The following is a 26,265-nucleotide window of genomic DNA, read 5'->3' as shown; positions in this document are numbered from 1 at the left end:
TGGTGAGAAAGGAAGAAAAACACAAAGAAGGTGAAATAAACCAGCTTCTCTATAGGAAGCACTGGTCTTTCCATTCTCTTTTGGTCACTCTGTCTACCAATCTCATCCCTAGTAACCATTCAGGAGTCTCAAGGGAAAAAGGGCCAGTCTTTTACTACGACACAAGAGGAACACCATGGAGGAGGTGCTGGCTCATCACTACCTCCCACCCAACTTAGCCAATGATGTCTATTTCATCTTGTTTCTCTTTCACCTCTGGAGAGAAGGCAAAAATTCCAAGTCATTGTCACAGACTTACAAATTGCCCAAATGACTTCAACAGAAATTGTGGTGGAAAAGAATCAAATTCTGGCATATTTTTCATATCATCTTCAGAGTAAAACTGAAGTTGGCCTGAAAAGTTCTCTCTCTATGATAAATAATCATGCCCAAGTCCTTATTTCCAGTCAAGGGCAAAGAAAAGCGGAGAAACTGGTATAAATCACATGATTGCAATGGTTCTGAAGAATGCAGAAGTCTTACCTATGCTGCAAAGCAACAAATATCTAGAGGCACTCACCCCAATCCCTCACCCTTTATCTGTGGCCCTGTTTCCAGGGCTCTTGGGGATCTCACTGCAGGCTGGCCTGACAAATATTCTCACCCTCCCCACTAACAGGTGAGATGATGAAACCACTGAAAGTCCTCCTGGCTGTCTGGGTTTATTTCTCCACAGATAGAGCAAAGGCCCGAGGTAATACTTGCCTCCCTCACCCCTCGACTATTCAATCATCTCAATGGGTTGATCAGGATCACAGGGTGAAAAATGGTCCTTAAATACCATCTTTGCATGCTTGACCTGTGTGTGTGGACTCCAACCCTTCCCCCAAATCCATCACTATCTTCAGATGCCCCACTACCTTCTTCCTCCAAATAGGAAGGCCCAGAGATGACCAAATAGCCCTGTGGTAGTTCCTTTTCCTAGAAGCCAGTATGCCCCTACCACATGGTATACCTGATTGAGCAGGTGCCAGGTCTGATAGTCTTCCTTGGTGCAGCGTCGGCTGAAGATAGATTTGTAGTCCACTTTCACCAACTGCCATTCAGAACGGAGGCTGAAGTGGCCGAAAACTCTAAGTGTTTAGGGGAGGCAGGGGAGAGACAAACAGAGAGGTCCCACTAGTCAGTCACTAATACACAAAGACTGGAGGGAGAGAGGACTAAATTGCAGCCTGGACTCAACAGGTTCTTCCAAATTGAGGTCTTGGAAGGTCACCAAGGAGAAAGTCCACCATTTACACAACTCTAGCCAACTGGCATGGTATTCATAGTGGGTTTAAAACTAACCATTTTTTAATTGCAAAAGTAATATATGTACTTTATAGTAAGCAATGAGAACACAGAAAGATATGAAGAAAAACATCACCCAATAGTTCAAAACCTTACACAGAAAGATATGAAGAAAGAAAAAAATCACCCAATAGTTCAAAATCTTACACTCAACAGGTAGAACTGTTGTTGATATTTTGACATGTAGCCTTCTTGTTTCTCCTTAATGCAAGCACAGGTATTTTATCTACTGATGTCTACTGACAGGGACTCAGTTTCCTCATCTGTAAAGTAAATGTGTATGTGTATGGTGGGAATGGGGGCAAATTAGCTAATCTGAAGTGTGGCTGCCAGTTCCAAAATTCTGACAGAATCTAAGTGTGCTTTAGTTGAAATTCCTATTGTTTAATTCACATGAATAACACCCTCCTTTCCTTTCCCTGAAAAATCACAGTAGCCCCATAAAAGGAACTCATATTTATGTATAGTAAAGAAACACACCATCTATGTGACTTAGATAATCAATACTGACCTTTTCAAAGCCCAGTAGTTGATGGCCCTATACATATGAATGACCAATGGTTTCTAGAAAAATGGAAAAAAAGACTGATCACCCATACTCTACTTGGGTGGCATGTCTTATAATTCCAATGCAAGATATCTATCATAGTGCTATAAAGAGGAGACCAATCACTCTGGGAACCTAAACCAACTGAAGTCTTTCAAGGCATTGGATGGATTACATTTCAGCAAGACTTAATCATTTTATCAGCCCCGGATTCTCATCTCCTTCCAGTCATATGTTCTTGTGGTGACACCTAAGAGACTACTCCTCAAGGGACAGTCCCTTCTTCTTTCTGAAGGATGAAGATGCTTTGCGAGTGGTGGAAGTTGACTAAAATTGTGAAATGGATGAAGAAATAGGACTGTTTAGTAGATCGTACAACTTATATATTACACCTTGAGAAATGCCTTTTAATGTTCTATCAATTTAAAAGTTAAATACAACTTTTTATAGTCTTTTCTAAAAGATCAAACAGACTTTGGGGTGCCTGGGTGGCTCAGTTGGTTAAGTGGCCGATTCTTGATTTTGGCTCCGGTCGTGATCTCGTGATTTGTGAATTAAAGCCCAGTGTCAGACTCTACACTGACAGTAAGGAGCCTGCTTGGGATTCTCTCTCTCCCCCTCTCTGTCTACCCCTCCCCGACTCATTCTCACTCTCTCTCTCTTCCCCCTTCCCTCCCTCTCAAAACAAATAAATAAATAAATAAAAACATATAAAATTAAAAAACCAGACTTTGAGGTGAATAAGTCATAGGGATAACAGGCACTGCATAGGAAATACAGTTGATGATACTGTAATAATTTTGTATGGTTACAGGTGGTAGTTGCACTTGTAGTGAGTGTAGCATAACGTATGGAGATGCTGAATCACTATATTGTACACCTGACACTAATGTACCATTGTGTGCCAACTATACTAAAAGAACAAAACTAAAAACGTATGATCTTTATAAGAATCTTAGCTCACCACTGAGTAGCAGAAGCCATGGGGCTAGAATATCTTGGGTTGTGTGGTCAATACCGTGTGGAGCAGAGTGAATGTAAGCATCCCTCCCCTAGGCTTACTCTGATCTCTTGCATTTTTGCTGTATTCATTGGTCTCCAAATCCCATACGTCCATGCCAGGTCACCATTGAGGTACTTTCTCCTTCTAATCCTGATTCATTTCATGGAGAGTTCACTAGTCAGTCCATTTAAAATCTCTAACAAAGCAGTTATGTCTTTTTTTTTTTTCAACGTTTATTTATTTATTTTTGGGACAGAGAGAGACAGAGCATGAACAGGGGAGGGGCAGAGAGAGAGGGAGACACAGAATCGGAAACAGGCTCCAGGCTCTGAGCCATCAGCCCAGAGCCTGACGCGGGGCTCGAACTCACGGACCGCGAGATCGTGACCTGGCTGAAGTCGGACGCTTAACCAACTGCGCCACCCAGGCGCCCCCAAAGCAGTTATGTCTTAAAAGTTTCTACTTATTTGAAGAGAGAAGAGTTAAACTGAAAGACTGTCAGGAGAAACAAACAAACAAAAACCACTGGGAGAAGACCTTGATGAATGTCTTCTTCTGTCTCTATCCAACCTTTCTAAATCTTTTCATATTCAAATATCACCTCCTCTAGTCTTCCCTAATTGGAATACTCTGAGTAGAAGAATAATAGTGATGCTAAACCAAACACTTCCACCTACTCCAAATAGTTTACAGTTATTTCATGGATCATAAAATACATCATGTCTGATTAATGCCATTCCTTTCCATGGAAGGATTACTGGACAGACAGAAGAGGGAAATATGAGGCACACAATTTACCTGGGTATCAGCAAGGCATCTGACAGTAAAATTATGTGACTGAACAGTACCTAATTAAGGCATTAAAATCGAAGAGGGGGGAGGGCATGAGTAGTCAGCTGCAAGGTTCTGCTGTCTGCTCTTTCTTGTTCATCATTTTTATTAATGACTTGAAGACATGAAAATAATGGTTATCATTGGAAATCACATTTTCTGATGACACAAAGCTGGAAGAAACAGTCAATATGCTTGATGGCAGAATCAGGACCCAAAAAGGTCTTGACAGACTGAAGGGAAAGGCTGAATCTAATAATGTGAAGTAACAGAAAGATATGTCAGGTCCTTCCCTGGCAACTACATAAGTATTGAATAAAGAAAATGATGCTTGATGCAGTTCAGGTTAAATAATAATAATAATAACAATAATAATAAAAAAATAATAATAATGTGGCATCTTAAGAGTTTTCATACACAATGTGATTAATGTAAGTAAATACTTCAGAGAAACCAAAAGTACTTGAGATGATCTTACAACACATTAATTAAGAATTCTATATATTATCAAGAATGAAAGAGGCAATATCCAGGCCTATTCTACATTAACTAGATCACAAAGAAAAAGGCAGCCAATTTTGGATGTCACCATTCAAAGATATACACTAAGTGTCTCAAACTAGAGTACATGTATGGGTTTTGGTGGTCATAGTAAAGTTTGAATCTCCAGAAATTTTAAATAAAAATAAGCATTTACTGGAACATGTGTATTTATTATGGAGAAATTACATATATTTTATCATATTTTTGAAGTGATTCACAGTTCCTAAACCTTAAGGACCATTGAAATAGACACTACATAAGATGGCATACTGTATTGAATAGTGACTCCCCCATGGGACATGAGCATGTTCTAGTCCCTGTAACCTGTGAATGTGACCTTATCTGGACCTTTGCAGACATAAGCAAATTAAAGATCTTGAGATGAAAACATCCCAGATTATCAAGGTGGGCCCTAAGTGCCATGACATGCATCCTTGTAAGAGAAACATGCAGAGAGGAGGAGGCCACGTGAAGAAAGGGCAAAGACTGGAGTTATGTGGCCACATGCCAGGGAACACCTGGAGCCCCTAGAAGATGTAATATGCATAGAAGGAATTCTTTCTCAGTGCACTAGAAGGAGTGCTACCCTGTTACCACTTTGATCTTGGACTCTAGCCTCCAGAACTGTTAGAGAACTAATTTCTGGGTTTTTGGCCCCCTAATTTGCAGCAATTTTTTATAGCAGCCACAGGAAATTAATACAGATGGTGATGTGATTCAAGACCAATTTTGGGGGTGCCTGGGTAGCTCAGTTGGTTAAGTGTCCAACTCTTGATTTCAGCTCAGGTCATGACTTCATCGTTCATGAGTTCGAGCCCCACATCAGGCTCTGTGCTGATGGTGTGGAACTTGCTTTGGACTCTCTCTCTCTCTCTCTCTCTCTCTCTCTCTCTCTCTCTCCCCCCCCCCCACTCATGTGCAGGCTCTATCAAAATAAATAAACTTAAAAAAAATCACTTTTCACCTCTCTATCCAAGAAGTGCTATAAAAACTATGGCTGGTTAACCGGGAGATGACTTAGGAAGGGCAGGGGAGGGGAAACCAAAAAGTGGGCCTTCTGGGGAGATCACGTGAGTATAAAAAAAACTAACAAGATAGAAAAACGTGAAAGTTTACAAAATATGAGAGAACTTTCTAATAGATAAACTTGCCCACAGAGGAAAGGAATGCTCAAGAGTTAGCAAACACAGAACCTCAAGCTCAGGCTTCACCATCTCCCAGGGCTGCTTTGGAGGAGGATGCAAGCATCACCCAAGTGCCCAGCCTAACTGACCCTGACCCTCTAAGGATGCCCATGTTGTTGGTCCTCCCAACTCACTGGGATACCTGTTTCCAGTCTCAGAGAGCTCATTTCAGAACTGACCACAAAAATAGGTGCCAAGTTAGGACTTGGGGACTAATTCAGCCTCTGTCTTCTGCAATCTTGCAAGGCATATCCTTTCATCTATATTTCTTTGGCTTCTAGCCCAGATGTCTTTACACTGTGTTTCCCAGGTCCTTCCTCAAACTGTAAATTGATACAAAAATATTTTTACTTGGGAGTGTGCTAGTCTAATCTCCCATGTGATCACTTACGTTTGCCAGATACAAAATTTTAAACACTGAATGTCAGGACTATAATCTTTGCTCATTTTCTCATTCAACCCCAACTAAGATCAGTGGACCCTAACTAAAACCCCTTAGCAACTTTCAGATAGTAATGTACTCCCCATCTCTCTATCCATTATTGGTTCTGGGAAGAAAAATGTTCAATATGGGCCCCCGCCTATGGGACATAAGTGACTGAAATGGTCTCTTGGATGTATCTGGCTTCCCTAATTCCATTCAATATTGCATTCATTCACAGTTCTTCTGATTGGAGCCCATGGAAGCCAAGGAAATGACAGAAATGCAGCAAACTTAGCAGGAGATAAAATAAGGACTAATTTAAATTTAAGCATTTATCATCCCTTTTCCTAACTACCCTTAGAACAGATGTTAAAATTCACAATAGGATTTGTAAAAGTGAGAAGCCAGCATAGAAAGCAGGATGACCATCATGAGAAACCATGTACCTTACTCTGGGATGATAATCACCCACAAGGTGGATTAGGAATAGAGAAAGCCCAGACTACTTCTGATTAACAAATAAAAAAACTTAATTTCCCAGATAAAAGTTTCTTATTCACTGGAAATGCTCCTCTAAAGTTACAGATCTCATCACCAGTAAGTAGGCACTGCATATTCATCCCATTTGTTGTAAATTTTGGGGGAAACAAAGTGGTTTACATATCAATTTAATATGAAAACCCAAGAGAGGTAGGGTGAAAGAACCCAAGACATGGAATATCTCTAAAAGGATAACGTGATTCCAAAATCAGGTGATACTTCTTTCAGAAAGACTTCTATGACTGTTCCAGCAACACTGAACTGTTTCCTCAGAAGCTCAAATGGTCCTATTATCTCTAGATAAGAGGTTCTCCACTGTCTCCATCAGAATCACAGAGGGCTTGTTAAATATAGATTGCCTTATTTTCTTACTTTCTTATTAGTATGTTTTGGGTGCCTCATTGCATTTCTTTCTTTCCTTTTTTAAATGTGTAGTTATTTATTTATTTATTTATTTTAATTTTTTTTTAACATTTATTTATTTTTGAGATAGAGAGAGACAGAGCATGAACGGGGGAGGGTCAGAGAGAGGGAGACACAGAATCCGAAACAGGCTTCAGGCTCTGAGCTGTCAGCACAGAGCCCGACGTGGGGCTCGAACTCACGGACCGCGAGATCATGACCTGAGCCGAAGTCAGACGTCCAACCAACTGAGCCACCCAGGCGCCCCTGTAGTTATTTATTTTGAGACAGAGAGAGAGAGAGTAGGTGCCACTTAGTGCAAGTGGGGGAGGGACTGAGAGAGAAGGAAAGAATCCTAGGCAGGCTCTAGTACTGTCAGCACAGAGTCCTCTGAGGGGCTCTGTCTCACCAACCACGAGACCGTGAGACCATGGGATCATTACCTGAGCCAAAATCAAGAGTGCTAATGACTGAACCACTCGGGTGCCCCTGATTATTTGCATTTCTAAAAGCTCCACAGATGATGCTGATGCTGGTCCCAAGACTATCCTTTAAGAAACATAGCTCTAGACCCCTTATCTAGAATTTAATTTTCCTACCTTTGGTCAAGTTTGTGTTAACCAATTAGAAAGCTCCTTATGGTTTGGAAAACTTCTTATGCTTCTTTTTCTTCTTTTTTTTTTTAAAGATAATTTATTGTCAACTTAGCTAACATAGTTTCTACAGTGTGCTCTTGGTTTCAGGGGTAGATTCATACGGTTCATCGCTTATATACAACACCCGATGCTCATCCTAATAAGTCCCCTCCTCAATTCCCATCACCCATTTCTCCTCTCCTTCACCCCCTCCCCATCAACCCTCAGTCTGTTCTCTGTATTTAAGAGTCTCTTATGGGTTTGTCTCCCTCTCTGTTTGAAACAATTTTTTCCTCTTCCCTTTTCCCATGGTCTTCTGTTAAGTTCCACATAGGAGTGAAAACATGTGGTATCTATCTTTCTCTGACTGACTTATTTCACTTAGCATAATACCCTCCAGTTCCATCCTCATTGTTGCAAATTGTGGGATTTCATTCTTTCTAATTGCTGAGCAGTACTCCATTGTGTACATAAACCACATCTTCTTTATACTTTTTGCATGCCATAAAGCCTTTCAATGGTAGGTGCTTGATAAAGAAACACTAATTGATTATTGAAGAACGAGGAATTCTAGAGTGTGGTTTCAATCTCAAGTCTTCGGCAAAAAAAAAAAAAAAAAAGATAATTTCTAGCATGCACAAATCCTCTATCATCCGTAGTCCCACTTCCTTGCAATTACCAAGGTAAACTATTTTGACCCTCTGCTGCAGAAATGTATTCCTAACCCCACTTCTTAACTTAAAGTGTATTTTCGCCAACATATAAAAAACCTATCATGTGAGATAAAGATGTGAAAATCCTGAAAATTCCACTGAACAACAAATGTTCATTACCATCACCATCACTCCTATTGCTGGAACCCCCAGAGATACACATCCAAGTCCCTGCTCATCAAGAGCTTTTGACAGGTTTGGCTCACTATCCCCTTTTTTAAGATACATACTAACCTCAAATTCAGGGCTTTGCCTTTTGTGTGTGTCTGTGTGTGTGTGACATTTTACACAGAGCCTTGGAGAAAGTAGATACCTCATACATAAATAGAAATGACTGGAAACAGGTAGCCTGCCCATTAGTTCCCTCGAAGAAGTTGCTCCTGACCAAAGCAAAATTAATGAATTCTCTAAGCCATTCCTCACTATATGGATTTTCAGGAAAAATCAATTAAAATTTATTACTTCTGTTTTTCTTTTTACCTTGTCACCTGGATTTTTTCACAAGCGTTTTTGGCTTAAGATTCACCCTCTTCTTTGGCTCTATCAACCTAAAAGACTGTCTCTTCTTTTTTTTTAAACTCCTCTGGTATCAAATGTCTAGATTACTAATGTGACTCTGGTCAGAGAGTGCCCTCATGTGCTCCTGTCCTGTTGCTTGATTTTTAACACGCAGATGGTTTAGTCATGGTGACAAGAGTATGAGGCAAAGAAATAGAAAATATCTTTCCCTATTCCTGGTCTGCCACTAAATTAGCTAAATAACCTTGAGCAAATAACTTCATCTTTTAAACCAGCAGCTTCCTTATAGAAGATGACTTTAATCAGTGACACATATACTCAAAAGATGGAATGCAGAAACAGTCTAGGTGGAATGTGGCCCTTTTAAGATAATTTCCAAGAGTTTATTTTCTTTCAATCCTTATGCCTACCTCCAGGTGTACAAGCAATCTATCTCTTGGTGACCCCATACACAAAAGATTTATCTTTTAGAGTCATTCGTCTTTATCTCCACTGGCACTTCTTCCATAAAACAGATGCTCATTAAAGAGTTCTGGGTTGATTAATGGATAGAATTAATCCATCAAAGTCATTCACTTCTTCAAAATTGGAGTAATAGCTTTATCTGCCCTTATTTCTGGGCCAAAGAACACGGTTGATCTGTGTGTCCTTTGGGGTTTAGAAAGACAAAAACAATCTTGAGAGAGAAATAGCAGCAGCTTCTCCGTCCTTTGTTATCCTGGACTTCCACAAACAATTGATTTTCTGGGACCCTAACATACCTTCTCTTACCCACCATCCAGACTTGAGTGAGACTTCTGGGGAGGGGAGTGATTAATCTGAGGGACGGAAGTGGTTCTCAAAAATAAAAAGAAACTTCATTAGAATTCCATACACATAAAGGTTTAGCTACTCATTAATTAAATGATTTCAAAGGGGATCTGGTTATATAATTGCTATAATTTAGGTGGAAACAATGCCACACTAAATGTAATTAGAGAAGCAGGCTCTGTGAAGATGTTTTTCTCCTTACAGGAGAGCAATTCTGGGTCACCTGATTCTCCCCTGCATAGTTCTTTTTCCTGACCTCCAATTATACCAAACTTTATACACAGTTGTAAAAGCTGAGAGAAGATTCTAGGAGAGAGTGGTTGATCACAGTCCTTCAGAGAGGAAAAGGACAAGGATTCAATACTAGAAAGAAAGGCACTAGAAATGTGCAAAAGAAAGAACAAATGATGCTTGGGGTGGTCCGATTAAGACTTTACTGTGGACTAATTTTTGAAAGAACATCTGATTGAACTCAAGTAAGATGATACAGTGTTATCATCGACCTGCCCCAGAACCTGCCCTTTCCCTTATCTTCCTCAGGGACTCTTACACCTGCATCTCGAGCTCTTCTAACCACGAATTCCCCCATTTATATCTGCCTAAGGAAAATTTTAAGAGAAGAAGGCCAAAGATGACTTGACAGGTCCTTCCTGACTCTCCTCTCTCTGTGGCTGACTTAGCCAAGTTCTCACTCATTAGGCTAGAAACCTGTGTGTCAGCAGAAACTCAGTCCTCGACTTGATCCTCTCTCTTAATCTCCTGCCTGACACTCATTCCTTTTCATTGCACTTCTAAATAATCTCTCATATTCACCAACTCAATGGGAATCCCATTTCCATACCCTGATAACAACAATGGCTACCACTGATGGCTATATTTGACAGCATGCTTATCATTTTCCAGGGACTCTGCTAAATGCTTCACGGTTTTTATAATCTGGAACCCCACACACATTCCCTGACAATCATGGGTATAGTCATTTCATGTAAAGAAACTGAGGCACTAGGTTCATTTTCAAGATCAAGGTTGAACTAGGATTCAAGTTGGCATCCATGTGAAGCCAACTCTTACTGGATGCTCATCCTCCTGCTGAAGAATGTAATCCAGGCTCTTGTACTTACTGCCTCCTCACTGGTTTCACTTGTTTATACCATATATCCATATTCATGAAACCAATTTTCCACCAGTTTCCACTAGTTGTCTTTGAGCATGATTCCAAAGACACTACATGGCTGCTCAGAAACTAGTTACAGAATAAAATAGAGATCACATTCCTAGAACTAGCATTCTATCCCAAATCTGGACCTCATAATTCTTTTCCAAACTGTTCTTCCTTCTTCCCTCTGTTCCAACCAAACTAGTCTACTTTATTTTCCACAAATGCCTACTCTACACAGATGCTTGCATACATGTGCATTATATAGATATGCTGATGGTAATTGCTGTGGAACACTTAGCAGAGTTCCTGGTGGTGCATGTGCATGTTCATGCATACACACACACACACACACACACACACACACACATTTTACTAATTCAACACCTTTTTTTGCCATGCTATTTGCTCCTTCATTCTCTGCCTGCCCCAATCCCATTCTAAGCCCCCACTGAAATGTCACCTCCTCTTAAAAACATTCCTTAGATATTGCAAGTGTAAGGGATCTCTCCCCTCTTCTAAGCCTTTGACGTCCTGTATGAGCAGATGCTGATCTTCTCCCCCAGAAACAGAGGCTTTTCCTCAGTTTCTCTAGCTTTCTGCTTCAGTGACACCATATTCTCCTTTCCTTACTGGTACTTCTGTAAGTGTACTTCTCACCTATCTCTTTTTCCCCTCATTTCTGACTGTGGTAACTTAAGTCTTTGTCTTCTTGGTTCTTACACTTGACCTTGGCAATCGTATTTATTTCTGCAATTTCAAACTCTTTGTAAAAAACTCCCAAGGTACCTACTCTTGTCCTTGAACTTTCATAAGCTCTAGTCATGACTATCAGGATAATACCTTTGAATTTGATTTAAAAGCCACCCTACAGTATCCTCCATCTATCTTTGTAATATTATCTCCTGCTCTCCTCCATGTTACTTGCACTCAAGCATAATTTTGTTCATTCCACCAAAAGCAGCATGATTTCCTAGTGCCTGATTTTCCTCTGCTTGGGGATGCTATTCCCCACATCTGATTTTGTACAATTCCCACTCATTCTGCAGGTCTCAAGTCAAACGGTAGAGGGGGTGATGGGAAATAATGCATTGGAGTGAAAGGAAAGGAGGGATAGTTTTTCAAATCTAAATATTTCATAGTGGCTGTTTAGATTTCTTCTTTAAAAAACAAAACTACCCCCAAATGACCCAGGCTTTTGTTTCCAAACATATGATGTCTTTTCCTTTATTTTCTTTATCATAATTCTATTTTAATATTTTGATCTAATTATAACATTTAGAGAGAATATGACCTCAATTATATCAGCTCTTTGGAATTAGTCCATAATTTCCATGGGGCCCAGTGTATGGTCAATTTAAAAAAAAAAAATTAAATGTTTGCTTAAAAAAATATATATTCTCTATTTGTTGAGTAGAAGTTGTATACAGGTCTTTTAAATAAAACTTACTAATAGTATTCACACCAAAATCATACTCCTTGATTTGACTCCTTGTTTGACTCCTTGTTCTATTGATTTCCATGTGAAAATTATTAAAATATTTCCTATGATACTGCAAATATTCCATATCTCCTCAAGTTTTTTGTACATTTTTGCATTATGTAATCATAACACTACAGATTTTGAGATTATTCTATCTTCTTGATAGATTATTCTATTAGGTTTAATTCAAATGCTAACTTTTCTATTATGTTTTCCTTGATATTTCCTCCTCTTCCACTCCTTTCCTTAAGGAGAAAAAAAATATCTTTCCTCTGAATTTTTGTAGCATTTTTTCTGTACTTTGGGTATTACCCTTAGTACTTCCAGAAGGTATCAAAATTAATACACTATGTACATAAGTGTGTTATCCTCCTTGCTAGATTTTAAACTCTTAAAAGTTTGCAACTTATGACAAGCCATCCTTGTCATATATTTATTGTCTGAGAGCCAGCAGAATGAACTAGTTAAACACACAGGTGTTATTATCAGATAGGGCAAGATGTGAGTGCCAATCCCAGACCCAATGAAAGTCTTTACACACATTAATTAGACTTCCGTTTTCTCATGTGCAAAATGAGGATAATAACAGTACCTAACTGAGTGCTGAGGTTTAAATGTGTCATATATTTATAGTGTTTTGTATAAACTAAGAACTAAATAATTTTAAATTATTAATATTTTTATGTAATAGCATCTAATTATGATAATTTGCTTTATGTCCTTTGTTGGATGACTGAGAACTTTGTTGGCAGATAGTGTACCTTATGCTTTTATATACCCATGATCTCTACAAGACTGCAAACAGTAGGCTCTCTAGTAGAAGTCAAATAACAATAATAATCAGGAATATCAATATTTGTGATTATTTATTGAACCCTTACAGTTCATTAACCACTTTGTATGGATTATGTCATTTCATTTATTATTCTCATTTAACAGATAGGGAAACTAAGGCTCAAGTTAAATAACTCATCCAAAAAGAATTATAGAGCAAGTAGGTGTGGCAGCCAGTCCGACTTAGGCAGTTGCTGCTAATATTATAACACAGTTTTCAGCACTGTGATTTTAGCAAGGCCCATATCTCTTTTAAGTATTTCATGATTCATTAGCAATCATGGACTGCACAGTTTGTCACTGAGGTTTGGGCATGGGGGTCCCCTTAACAACAGCTCATTATAGGCTGCTTGCACAAAAGACAAAAACCCCATGAAATATATAAAACTGAAAGTCCAATTGGAGGAAGAAAGAAAAATCTGCAGAGAAGATATATCCAGAGAGCTTCAATTATGACCCAATTTGTCTCAAGTTCTAAAGCATCAACTATGTGGATGATTATGTACTTGAACCTGAACTATGACAATCTTTATTGGTTCTGCCTCTATCTGGGAGTCCTTTGGGCATGAAAAAGGACAAATAGAATTATACAGTCTTAGTCATCCAAAGGTCATTAGGGACATATCATTGACCCAACCCCTTCATATGCTGGCTACAGAAAACAATGATGTACTGGTTTGCTCAAGAACACAAAGAACTAGGACCCAGGACTCCTGGAACCCAGCTCTTCCTCCCATGTTGACTACTTTTCACGGGAAGCCTTTGCAGCATGCAGGCTGAGCCATGATTTGCCAGGGGTGACAGTAGTGCATTACTGGAAGAATGAAGGGTACACCAGAGACCATATTCAGGGCTGTGGCAAACAAGGAAGTCTTCAGCCAAGACTTTCCTTCTACATTTTGCTTGCTTTTCCTTCAGGCTTCTGTGTCTAAAGGATGCTCCAGGTTTTCCAAACTCTAGCCTGCCAATCTGGAACTACAGATAAGTGCTCCAGGTTCTTTTAAGAGAGAGAATTTTTCTTTGATTTGTTAAGATATAGCATTCCTCTGTACACTCTACTGAATCAAATGAATCATCAGAATGACACAGACAATGATATACCCTGGTTTCTGAGGAAGTGAGCCTGCTTTCCTCCAAAGGCAGCTTAGCTCTTCTCACTAAGTTAGGTGAAGGTCAGAGATCCCATAGGTGAAGGTCAGAGATCCCAGAGTGATGGAGTCTAAGTTCAGCTTCACAGGTAGCTGGCAACCAGGCTGGAGGGTAGACACAGACCTTCAATTTATAAATGAGGGAGAAGGACTATGGTTACCAGGGAAAAAGAATTTTCCCACTGGTCCAGGTGTTACCTCCACATGGATATGCAGAAAAATGTTCCCTAAATAAAATATTCTGCAATAAGCTAGTCTGGCTACCTACAATTTCCCCTATTGACACACTGGATTTATTTCTCTAAGTAAACAGTTAAACCTGCTGTGGATTCCTGTGAGTCACACACCATCTTCGCTGCCAACCCCAACCAGGACTTAGAATTAGCCATTGCTAGGAAACCGCAAATCCCAACTCAATCCTTTTACTCAAGCTTGACTCCTTTCACTGGCTGGATGTCATTAATTTGAGAGCAAATTATTAGAAACCTGGAAAACAGTTCTGAAATGCCTGCAGATTTATGATGAAGTCATTTCACAAAAGGTCACAGGCAACCCTGCTATAATTAAATCTTTCATTAATTTTTAAAATACACAATAACTTACAAATGCATCATAAATTAACCAGATGACCTTGAAGAAATTATTTAGAGCACTGCTTCATCAGAAGCCACTATCTAGCAATTTCCTGAATTTTTATTTTATGAGTGGGGTTTGTCTATTTTCCATTCTTGTTTTTGATTGGGTTCCAGTAGCCTATTTATTTGAAATGTTTAGTATTAATTTACTCAGGGCACTAGTTAGCACTGAAAAGTGATGGTGGGTAGTTAAGACTCTCCCTTCCTTTAGGTCACAACCTCAAAAGTAGAGTGTGACCTACAAAATCACCAAAATATAATTAAATGCAGCTCCTTACATTATCCAGGAGATACTTTTTTCTCATATGTATATTTTGATAAATGATTTCCCTTTCCTCATTATCAAAAATTAGAAAACTATAAAAAATGTATAGATGAGAAAATAAAGGACCCATTGGAGGTAACCACTCTTAATAGTCTGTAATGTTCCTTTCAATTCATTCACAGTGTTGTTTTTTCTCAAACTAAGATACAAGTAATAATGAGAAACCACAGCCAGGGTCAGAATTGCTGAAAGTTAGAGGTGCCCTGAGGTTTATAGCAATCTCTCCTCTCTTCTCCTCTCCTCTCCCTCCCCTATCTCATGTGCGCCCACATCACCACTACCACCATTAAAAGCTCACAATCAGATTATAGAACAGATTCCATAGCATTAGACCTGAAATAAACCTCATACAAAACTGTTCTTTCTTCTGTAGGGTGTGGAAGAGGCTTTAGAACATAAACGTCCTATCAGAAGAGCCTTTGACTACCTTGTGTATGTCTTAGACCAGCTCCTGGAACTCTTAGAACAGTGCCTATCTTGTAGTGAGCATGCAATGCATCCTGTTGAATAAAGATCTAATAAGTTCTTGTAATAGAGGCTTGATACATGTGGTTCCCTGAGTCCTTTTCTAAATATCTAGTTCTCTGTGGAAGGCCCAGGCTCCCCAAGCCTTCTCCTGCTTCCTGCCCCATAAGCCTTCCTTTCTACTTCCATGGAGTAAGCTCCTGAGGACCTATTTCAAATCAAAGCGGAAAGAGCAGTGTTCTGAGAAGGCCAGCCATCAGCAGCCCGCAGTTGTTGGTCTCCAGAAATTTAGGCCACATCCTTGGCTACTGGTGTGTGTCCATGCCACCTGATTGTTTTCCCATTAGGGTGTAGATGGGCTTAGCACTAAAGGAGGTCAGCAGCTGCTTCAGAATTACACTGAGTGAAAGTGAGACAGGAACTAGACCTTAATAGAAATAGGCAGGGGATCAGCAGCAAGGGATCCTGCACACAGAGCCTGTATTAGCTGCATGATGCTCCAATCTGTGAGATGGCAGACAGAGGCAGGGATTAGCAGGCTTGGAAGTAAGTCCTGGAAGAGGCAGAGGGTGGAGGGGAAATTGAGAAAGAAACTGAAGGTTTAGCATTGGAACCGACAAGGCAAAGGGAAGAGAGTTGATTTTTTACAAGTATTTAAAGACTCTTTCTGTGTCCAAACAACATTGATTCCTTTCTCAAATCTTAGTTTTGACATTTTAAAGTTTTAACATTTGAAATTTTGAGTTTAATATTTGGAATTTTAAAGTCTGTATCAGTGGGTGAGAAACCAGTCATCTGTGGACCTGTGAAAGATGAGTCAGGAGTTGGTGGATGAAGGGGGACCTAAGAGATGCAAACAAGGAGATGATGGATGTTCAAGACAAGAGGGACTACATGGGAATAGAAAGAGCTGGAAGAAAGGAGAAGGAGTGCCACCTGGTTTTCCCATGGCATTATATTTCTCAGCCTCCAACTTTGTGTCAAATTCTCAACCAAGAGATAAAAAGAATCCTAAAGAGAATAAAATTCAACCCCTACCCTTAAATATTTGCCAGTCAGTCCAATGGTATCATTCAATCCCTATGTATCTGATGAGTACCAATCGTGCACAAGCCTCCATGTCCATGGCTCTGGGAGATGATGAGTAAGACAGTTGTAAACTCTATGACTCTGATGGACTAAAAAATCCCTCACACTCCCACCACCAAAATGACCAATGCGTAAAACAATTAGAAAACCGTGCAAAAGTAAAGATGATGATAACAATACGCCATGACCCAGCAATTCCACTTGTAGGTCTGTAGCTCTGACACTTCTATCTAGGCACTTGGAGGCATGCACAGAGATACAAGAATACTGTTTGAAATAGTGTAAAACACTGTTTGAAATAAGCTAAAGGTCCACTGATAGGAGAATGGAGACATAAGCAGCACATATTCATATCATGACAGAATGCCATACAACATTAAAAGTGTCTGGGCCAGATGGATATGCCCCAAGATAGATAATATTGAGTGACAGACTCATGTAGGAGAATGATAGCATTTAGATAAATTATGCACCTTAAAAACAAATAAAGCAATACTACATATATGTTTGTGGATAATTAAATATGTACTAAATGTGTCAACACGCACTGCAAGGATATATATCAAATTAATGGCAGTCACTGATCTGTGGAGGAAATAAAAAAACAGGGTCTGAAAATGGGCAATAATGAGAAGACAAACTCTACTGGGATGCCCTGTACATTGATTAAAACAAATCTGAAGCCAGAGTCATAGTGTGTTAACATAATATTAATTCCAAGGGGTTGGTACACAGGTGCTCATGAGATTATTCTTTGTATTACTGCATTTTTGAAACTTTCAAGGAGAACTTCAAGAAACAACACAGGTATGAAATTGTGGATGTAGAATCTATATTGGAAATCACAAATGGAAACTCTTAAAGGAGCCAGAAGGGCAGCTTGAATGGACCATGAGTGAGCTGAAGAATTGGAGCAGACACATGTACATCAGGAGACAGGTGGGGCAGGAAATAGCATGTCCAGTCCAAAGGGCAGCTGTCATACAGCTCTAGAAAACTTCTGGACTATGAGCATTCAGGTTCAATGCTGCCACATATTTCCAACTTTGCAAATTTTGACTCCATTAAAAATAGTGCAGACCACACTAAATACACCTGTGTGCCAAACCCTGCACCTTAAGAAAGGAAATTCAATGAAAGGAAACGAGTAAGAGCTGAAGGAGCTGAGGAGGGCTTCCTGAAAGAGATGAGCTGCCTATGTGGGTAGAATAAGAAATGAGGAAACTTCTAAGTCATTCCAAATGATTTGCCTATTCAATATTTCATAAAGGAACGCAATAGAGATAGAGTTTGTGGGAAGGGAAGGTTTGTAGAAACTGTGTCAAAGATTCACACTAGGTTTGTAACAAGCCACAGTAAATTAAGCTCCATGTGCCCTGTCCTTCAGAGTCAACAAATTACAACCTGTGGGATAAATCTGGCCTGCTATCTATTCTGGAAGGTCTACAAGCTAACAACAGTTTTTAAATGTTAGGGGAAGAAAAGCAAATGAATAATGGTATTTTATGACATGTAACAATTGCATGAAATTCAAATTTCAGTGCCTATGAGTGAAGGTTTATTGGAATACACTGAGGCCCATTCACTTGCATATTGTGAATGGCTCTGGCTGCTTTCACACTAGATTGGGGATCAAGTAGTTGCATCGAAGACCCTGTGGCCAGCAAAGTCTAAAATCATTAGGGAAAATCTTTGTGGACCCCTATCTGGTTGGCCAAAGTTCTTCCCTGCAAGTGACTCACATCTTGTTCATTAGACTAGAGAGATTACAAACATCTCTAACGTTCCTCTGTGGAGCTTATTTCCACTTAATTCTCACATCCATGTCAGGAAACCCAAACTCAGAGGGAGAGCAGATAAGGCTTCCAAGGTCACATGGATGCTAAGTGGAAACCTGAGCCCTGTCCCTGGAGTGTGGAGCTCTAAAACCCATGCTCTTGGCCATCACCCCATCACACACAGTCGTTTTTTGGTCAAAATAAATCTTTTCCTTCCAGGCTATTGCCAGCCTCCCGTACACCTAAAACCCCCTACAATCGGCATACATTCTGCTTCTGTGTTCCTTGGCACAAGGAGGAGTGTGCTTCTGAAATGATGGACGTCTGCTGACAACCTGAAGAATGTGAGCCTGGCAGCCAGCCTTAGAGGCAGTGACTTCAGAGTTCCACTGGATTTACCGATTACTCGAATGACTTACTTTGGGCAAAGTAAAATCGGGTTCTTCCAGCAAATAGCAGAGAACTGAAAAACAGATCAATGGAAGCAGCATTGGTTCATTTCCAACGACTTTATCAGATGCAGTTACCAGAGGCTAAACAATGCATTTATGCTCAGGGTTGGGTCTCTGCATGGCACTAAGGCTATATTTAAGGGCATGTTCCCTGCTAAGCATGTGGTCACAGTCTCATGAGTGGAAAGAAGGTCTTCATTTTTTTTAACCTCTGCAGTTTTGGGGTTTGTATAATTTTCTAGGTAAAATGTTCTTTCTCCCCCGTCACTATGGCTATTAGTTCCGCTAGTGGAACAATGGATCTGAGATTTATGCCAATTACAATTGGATTTATACAAGGAGTCAGTGAGGTAATTGGCCCTAGACAATTTGCTGCAAGTATCTCTACCTCTCACTGTCCCCTCTGCAGGACAGGCATGGTCTACTGCTCCATGTTTGCTCATAATGCTCCCTGTCTCCTTCTTGTCTGCAGAGTCACAAAACCTTTTCCAGCTATTCTATCTTCAATCTCTTCTTTGATGTCTCATAGCAACTACAATTTGCCCCATACCTTCCAATGTAATCCTTCTCCAGTTCTAGCACATGTTCACCATATCTTTTCAAACAGGTTGTGTTTGAATGGGTCTTCTGTGACTTGGTGCCTGGAGGACAGTGGACATCCATCAATACTTAGTGAATAGCTAGCATCCTGTCACTCTTGTTCCCACACACCACGGTCCTTTATTGAACAAACCTTGGAGAATTCTACTACCTTTCCTCAAATTTCAGCTCTTAGCCTGACATTTGAAATTCACAGTCCTTGCTCTCAATTTGCCTCCTATTGAACTTGTGAGGTGAGCAGTGAATTTCTCTGAGCCTCAGTGTCCTCATCTGCTGAGTGATGACAATCTGATCTACACAGCAGGGTTGTTGGGAGAAATCTATAAAATCCAATTTGAGAAAGTGCTCAGGTACCTAACAAAAAAGGTGTTGAACAGACACAGACAGGTAAGAAGGTACTTCTTACGCCTGGCAAGAAGCATCCACTTTCTTCCAGGGAAGCAGGACTTTCCTTTTGGTTTATTTTTTTTCCCCTGAGAGACTATCAGGTTCTCCCTTGCTCTTGTTAGAGATCAGCTAAATCACAGCCAATGGGCTCAAATATTTTATATCAAGAAAGAATTTCAAATGTAGCTTTGAGAATGTAGGAAAGCAGTGTTTCTCCATTTGATTCAACATCTGAGTCAAGCAAAAGAGAGTTCTCCTTAGCGTGCTAATCTGGGGGCAAATACTACACCAAAGAGGCCCAAGTACTCCAGCAGCTGCAGGCAACTCATCCCATCAGGTAGAGAGCCACTGTCTGAGGTGGCAGTAGGCCCTCTGCTTGTCAATCATCCAGTCCCATTCTTAGCCTTCAGTAATAAGAATGGTCACATTTCACAATGAATTAGGCTAGACTAGATGGTTCCTGTCAAGGTTACCAGGGAGATGCCGAAATAATAACATTTGAAAAGACGGTGGGAAAAAAGAGCAATGAAAGTAAGTAAACCCCATGCCTGCAAGCTGGGGACTGTCTCTCCCACACGAATTCCCTGTAGAGCTCATGTTCGAAGGTACCATGCTCCCCAAGCACTGGCCTTCAGGAGAAGTGGTAGCCGGGCAGACTCTTGTGAATGGTTGGGGAAATTCGGAATCACCCCCTTTTGGTTCTCGTTCTCCAGCTGCCTCTTGGTGGCCACACATCATTCCATCCCTTGTGTCATCATACTCCATACACACCTCTGCACACAGAATGCTGATTCCTACTCAACTCCCAGACCTTCATTACTTGCAACTAGTGGATTCTGATCATAGCACTTCAGAGTCCAGATAAGTCACTACAATCACAATAGTGGTGAGATTATTGGGGACCATAAAATGCATTTGTTAATTCATTCATTTATTCATTTAATCACTGACATATACACCATCATATCCTAAACACTGGTAAACATATAGCACTCAAAGAACAACATATACAAAGATCCTCCCTCACAGAACTTAAAGTCATATGTGTGTGTTTACACACACACACACACACACACACACACACACACACACACACACACGTGTCTGTGGATCAAGGGCAGATGAAGGTGGAGGAGGAAGCTACTGAAAAACAATGCCATTTTCATTAATATTTATTGTCCAAAGCATGGTGAAGGAAAACTACATAGGGCTAAGACAGCATGTGGCATGAGGGTCCTCAATGTGATCTGGTGGGCTAAAGAATGTGCCAGAAGAGCTGATACTTAAGCTGAGACCTGAAAGATATCCAGAAGTTTGGTTGTTCAAGTTCAGAAGGCAAGCACATTCCAGACAGATATACAAAAACCCAGGGGCAGGAAGGCACCAATGGATCAGAGAAAAGTAGTCAGTGTTGGGGACAGAAATGAGATCCCAGACGTGTGATCAAGTATAGACATTTATAGACTATTCAATGACTGAATCCTAAAGGCAATAGAGAGACTTCCATGGGCTTCGAGAAGAGGAATGGCATTACCATATTTTCAAATTCAAGAACATCACTCTGGATACAGGTCAAATTCTTAAACATAATTAAAGACCCTTCAAAATATCAATCCCTTGAGACCCAGCCATGTGCTCTTTTGTGGCACTTTGCTTTGTTTGGTTCTTTGTCTTGAAATCAGTCATTGTTTCAACAAATAATTACTGACCTTCTACAATGTGGCAATTCCTCTTTCAGGAGGAGTACTGAGGTTACAGTACTCAATAAAACTGAAAAAAATCTGTGCTTTCTTTGAGCTTATATTCCATTACCTATTAATTGGTTCTCCACTGGTGAACTGCTATGAAATTTCAAGACCAACTCAATCATCACTTTTTTTTTTTTGTATGTGTGAAGTTTTCACTTCCTTTTACTCATATCCTGGTTATACAACCAGGGTTCTTTGATGATTGGTATATCTCCTTCCCCAAACACATTGGTGTGAGTGTTCTTTGAAGATAAAAAGAATTGTATTTACCTCTTTAATACCCTCTAAGAGAGTCTGAAACATATTAGAAGCTCATTACACAATTTTCAATTATAAACTGTGTATTATTCAGAGCTCTCCAGAGAAACAGAACCAATAAGTTATACATATACAGTTGACCCTTACCCTTGAATAATGCAGGGGGGGTTAGGGGCATCAAGCCTCTGCAGAGTTAGAAATCTGTGTATTACTTTTGGCTCCCCCAAAAAACTTAATTTTTAATAGCCAAATGTTGACTGGAAGTCTTACTGATAACATAGTCACTTAGTACATATTGTGTATGTTATATGTATCACATAATGTATTCTTACAATAAAGTCAGCTAGAGAAAAGAAAATCACAAGGAAGAGAAAAAATACATTTATAGTACTGTACTGTATTCATTGAAAAAAAAATCCACATATATGTAGACCAGTGCAGTTCAAACCTATTGTTCAAGGGTCAGCTGTATATGTGTGTATATACATACATACAGAGAGAGAGACAGAGAGAGAGAGAGAGAGAGAGAGAGAGAGAGAGAGAGAGAGAGAGAGATTTACTTACTATAAGGAACTGGCTTACACAATTATGGAGGTTGACAAGTCCCAAGATCTGTAGGGTGAGTCAGCAAGCTGGAAACCCAAGAGAGCTGATAGAGTAGTTCAGGCTCGAAACCCAAGTGGATTTTTTAGTTGAAGTTCAAGGACAGAAAAAGCCATGTCCCTCAGTTCAAAGGCAGCCAGCCACTCAAGAGGAATTCTCTCTTGCTCAGGGAAAGCTCAGCCTTTTTGTTCCATTCAGACTTTTAACTGACCGGATAAGCCCCACAAACATTAGGGAGGGCAGTCTGCTTTATGATTGAAATATTAATCTTACCCAAACACATCCTCACAGAAATATGTGCGACCAAATATCTAGGCACCCAGAGGCCCCAGTCAAGCTGACACAAAATTAACCACTGTATCCTGATAAATATTTACATCCTCTAAATGAAGGTAGCAAGATAAAGCGATATAACCTCAGTGAGAATGAGCTAGCCTTTCTTTCTCCCTGACCAAAGCTGAGCTACAGTTAGGGTTAAGCCCGAGGAGAAAAATCCAGAATTCAAACAGCCTACATCATTAGTAAGTTTTTGGTTAAATGACAAGAGGAAGCACGTTTATCCCCAAATGGACTCCCTGCCCTCACAGTGCTTAGGGAGTATATCAATTTTTTTTGAGCTCCTGCTTCCCTCCATGTCCTTGTCATTCCATGAGGGGAAAGCACTGGTTAGCCAATTGGGCCACCTGGGTTTAAAGTCCTTTTCAAATCTGAGGGAGAGACAAAAATTGCCTCTTGGCAATCCTTCCAGGGCTCACACTTGTGGCTGTCTGAAGAACCCTGACAAAACCTCAATTATTTTCATACTAGAGAAACTCTGAATTTGATGAAAAGTTAAAAACAGGAAGCCTGAATTGTTCATACTTGGTTGGACAACTGCTTCCAAATGCATCTTAATTTCATGAAAATACCTGCCTGTCCCAAACCCCATGTAAGGCAATGATGCCCTCCCCTAGTTCCTGCTACTTACTAGCATTTAAAGTATCTTGATAAAGAAGGTAGAAGGGGCAGAAGCTGTGACCGCTCTTGCGGAGTCTTGGTGGGGAGGAAAGAAAAATAGGAGTGCTATCTCGTCTTTTCGGTAAATGGTTTGGCCCTGAGGTCAATCTCCTTCGTATCCATGTGATGAGCTAAACTCTATCTGAAGCTGAGAAAAAAATTATTACCATGTAAGATTAGATGAACACAGAATTTAAAATGTAGCCTTAAACTTCCTGGGGAATGCCAGGTCATGTAGAGACTGGTGTATATATGATATCGTTCAAAGCAATGCCCACGATAAGCATGCAATGCATTCAAAGAGGGCTCATACAAGAAAATGCAGGATCAATCACATTATGGGATGAGAGGAAAACAAAACAAAAGGGGGACTGGTATCTACCCTTGGTACAAAAGCAGGAAACACCTGACTTTAGGACCATGTATACCTTCACTGCCCAAGTTCTAGGACTATGTCAGGTTTGACTATGAAATGCAGCCATATCTGGCTTGATAAATTCAAGCAGAATCTACAACCTTCTTGAATGCACACTTGCCTTATGGAATTTAGAATTCAATACTTTAAATCCTTGATGGACATGTAAAGTCCTAGAAAAGGGGAAGGTTTTCTTTCTATAGCTAGTGATTAAGTGAAGGATAGGAAATAATTTGGAAAAGTTAGTTCATGTCAAAGATCTTCATGAAAAAAGATGACGGTATTCCCAGTATCCCATATGCTTCCCAGAATTCACAAGAAAACATTTTAATCTCTTGGCAGAGTATTCTGGGTAAAATGACAGAGTCATTATTTATGTCACATTTATTTAATGTACAATCAGGTAAACTTTATGAAGACAGGAATTTCTCTGATTTGTTCATCTAGAACAGTATCTACCACATAGGCACCAACGATGTTTTTAACTTCTATTACTATTTTTTTTTTTTTGCAGTATAACTATAAAGGTCATACCAGGCCCCTAGATCCTTGAGATTTCTCTCTACTTGTATCTGTTACCTATCTCTCTCTCTATACATACATGTATAGGTAAATGTGTATGTGTATGCGTCTGTATTTATATACACTTGCATATACATATTTGATAGATGTATATATATATATAGATTTACTAAATCATTTGTATCTTAGAAATACAACTTATATTATGATGCTTCCTTTGAACATCCAGAACTTACACTTCCACCATACATTATTGCTGCATATGCAACAAATGGTGAAGCTTTAGACTCTAAGCATCAATAATATACTGTATCTTAAATACTGTGTATGCTTATACAGCTACACTTGAATACAGAATTGTTAACTTTTAATAAAGTGATTTCTCAGCTTAGCAACAGAGTCTGTTTGTTTAGAAACTTTCATTAGAAATTTGGACAGTGAGACAGTTCTGTTTAGGGTGTATTTTAAGAAAATGGGAAGAAATTCCTGGACAAAACTCAGATTACAACCTTACATCCTGAACAACAAACTCTGCAGGAAATCCTTGCTCATCTTTTATGACAGAACTGTCCAGAGAAGTCTTACCATAACACAGGTTCGCATCTACAGACATCAGTTAGTAACATAATATACCCCATGGAGAATCAGAGCAGCTCTTCATAGGGTTTGACATCGTATCTTTCAGTTTTCAACCACAGAGCTCCAGGATCCAACCCAGCACCTAAGACATAGCAGAAGCTCAAAAATGAGCATTGAGTCTTTAAAAGACACAGTTCACCGCCCTTGGAGTTAAGAGATAATATTTTCCTGGCAATTTGGGAAATTCGGAGAGAATTAAAGAGAATTTAAAATCACTCTTTGTGGCACTTGTCCAAAACATTTTAAAGGTATTCTTGTGGAACCATTCAGATTTTCTATTATAAACCTTTTTTTTTTTCCCCCAGTAATGAGGATACTGGAAATCCTAGACTGTTTCTGTATACAGGTCCTGTAGACATGACACACTTACAGGGCTTCTGCTAAATTTGCTAAAAAGGCAAAGAGTTTTAGGATTTCAACATTTTTAAAAGAAGCAGGAGTGATTCAGTCTTAAAATGAAGAAATGAATATATAGCGTGGTTAGCTACCAGACAGTTAATCCACAGCCACAGGATTCTATAGAATTCTAACTCGGGTGCCCTAAACCTGGGATCAGATTTTGTCCATTTATTATATTTGTTTGTTTTCCCCCACTTGTGAACCATTTCTTCTGTCATTTTTTGTCAGTTTTTTTTTCTGTCACTCTGAAAGCCCAGTGTGCGTGTGCGTGCTGGTCAACACTTTGGGTGTGAGAATGGAAGTAGAGGGGTGGAACACGGCAGAGGAGTCAAGTTGGTGGCCAGTTTATGACCCCTGATCACAACTGCATAGCTGTAGTTAAGACCGATTTTTTAAATGATACCCTGGGAAAAAGATAAGACATGGAACTAGCCATTTGCTCCTGTATCTGCCTTCCCTTCAAAGCCGGTTAAGGAATACCGGAAGAGACTGATTCAAACCATAAAGACATTTGTAACACAAAGTTTCAAAGAACAGCAGTGTTCCCTAGAGGAGGAAGACCAGACTCTTCTCCCAAACCAGCAGAGAAGCATTCTGGGAGCCCTTCTGTGCCAACTCCACGACACGGCAGATTCCCCCTAATCTTACCCAGAAGACTCCCTCAATTCCATTCAGTGATAATTAAGGCATAGAGTGTTCTAGTCACTTGAAAGTGAAGGAGGCGAGGGTGGTATTGGCTGGTAGAACGTTACCATAACTATCTTCCCATATCCCTCACGTACACACATGCACACAAACGCACATAGGTGATCAACTTTTTAGGAATTAAAATTATATAGAGTTTTAAAAAATC

At 39.8% G+C, this 26,265-nt stretch overlaps 1 protein-coding gene across 2 annotated transcripts in view; it reads right to left on the bottom strand.

The window, feature by feature from the left end:
- Positions 1 to 26,265, bottom strand: part of SORCS3 (sortilin related VPS10 domain containing receptor 3) — a 596,149-nt gene that overhangs the window by 49,036 nt on the left and 520,848 nt on the right. For both annotated transcript variants that reach the window (XM_086680815.1, XM_086680814.1), the window contains exon 15: positions 995 to 1,112. In XM_086680815.1, coding sequence (XP_086536941.1) covers positions 995 to 1,112 — 118 coding nt within the window. The remainder of the gene's footprint in view (positions 1 to 994; positions 1,113 to 26,265) is intronic.

Source organism: Puma concolor, chromosome D2 (genome assembly GCF_028749965.1).
Source record: "Puma concolor isolate L17-30 chromosome D2, mPumCon1.1.hap2, whole genome shotgun sequence".
Taxonomy (NCBI): Eukaryota; Metazoa; Chordata; class Mammalia; order Carnivora; family Felidae; genus Puma; species Puma concolor.
Note: the sequence above shows the minus strand (reverse complement) of the source record. Positions and strands in the feature narration are given on the sequence as shown.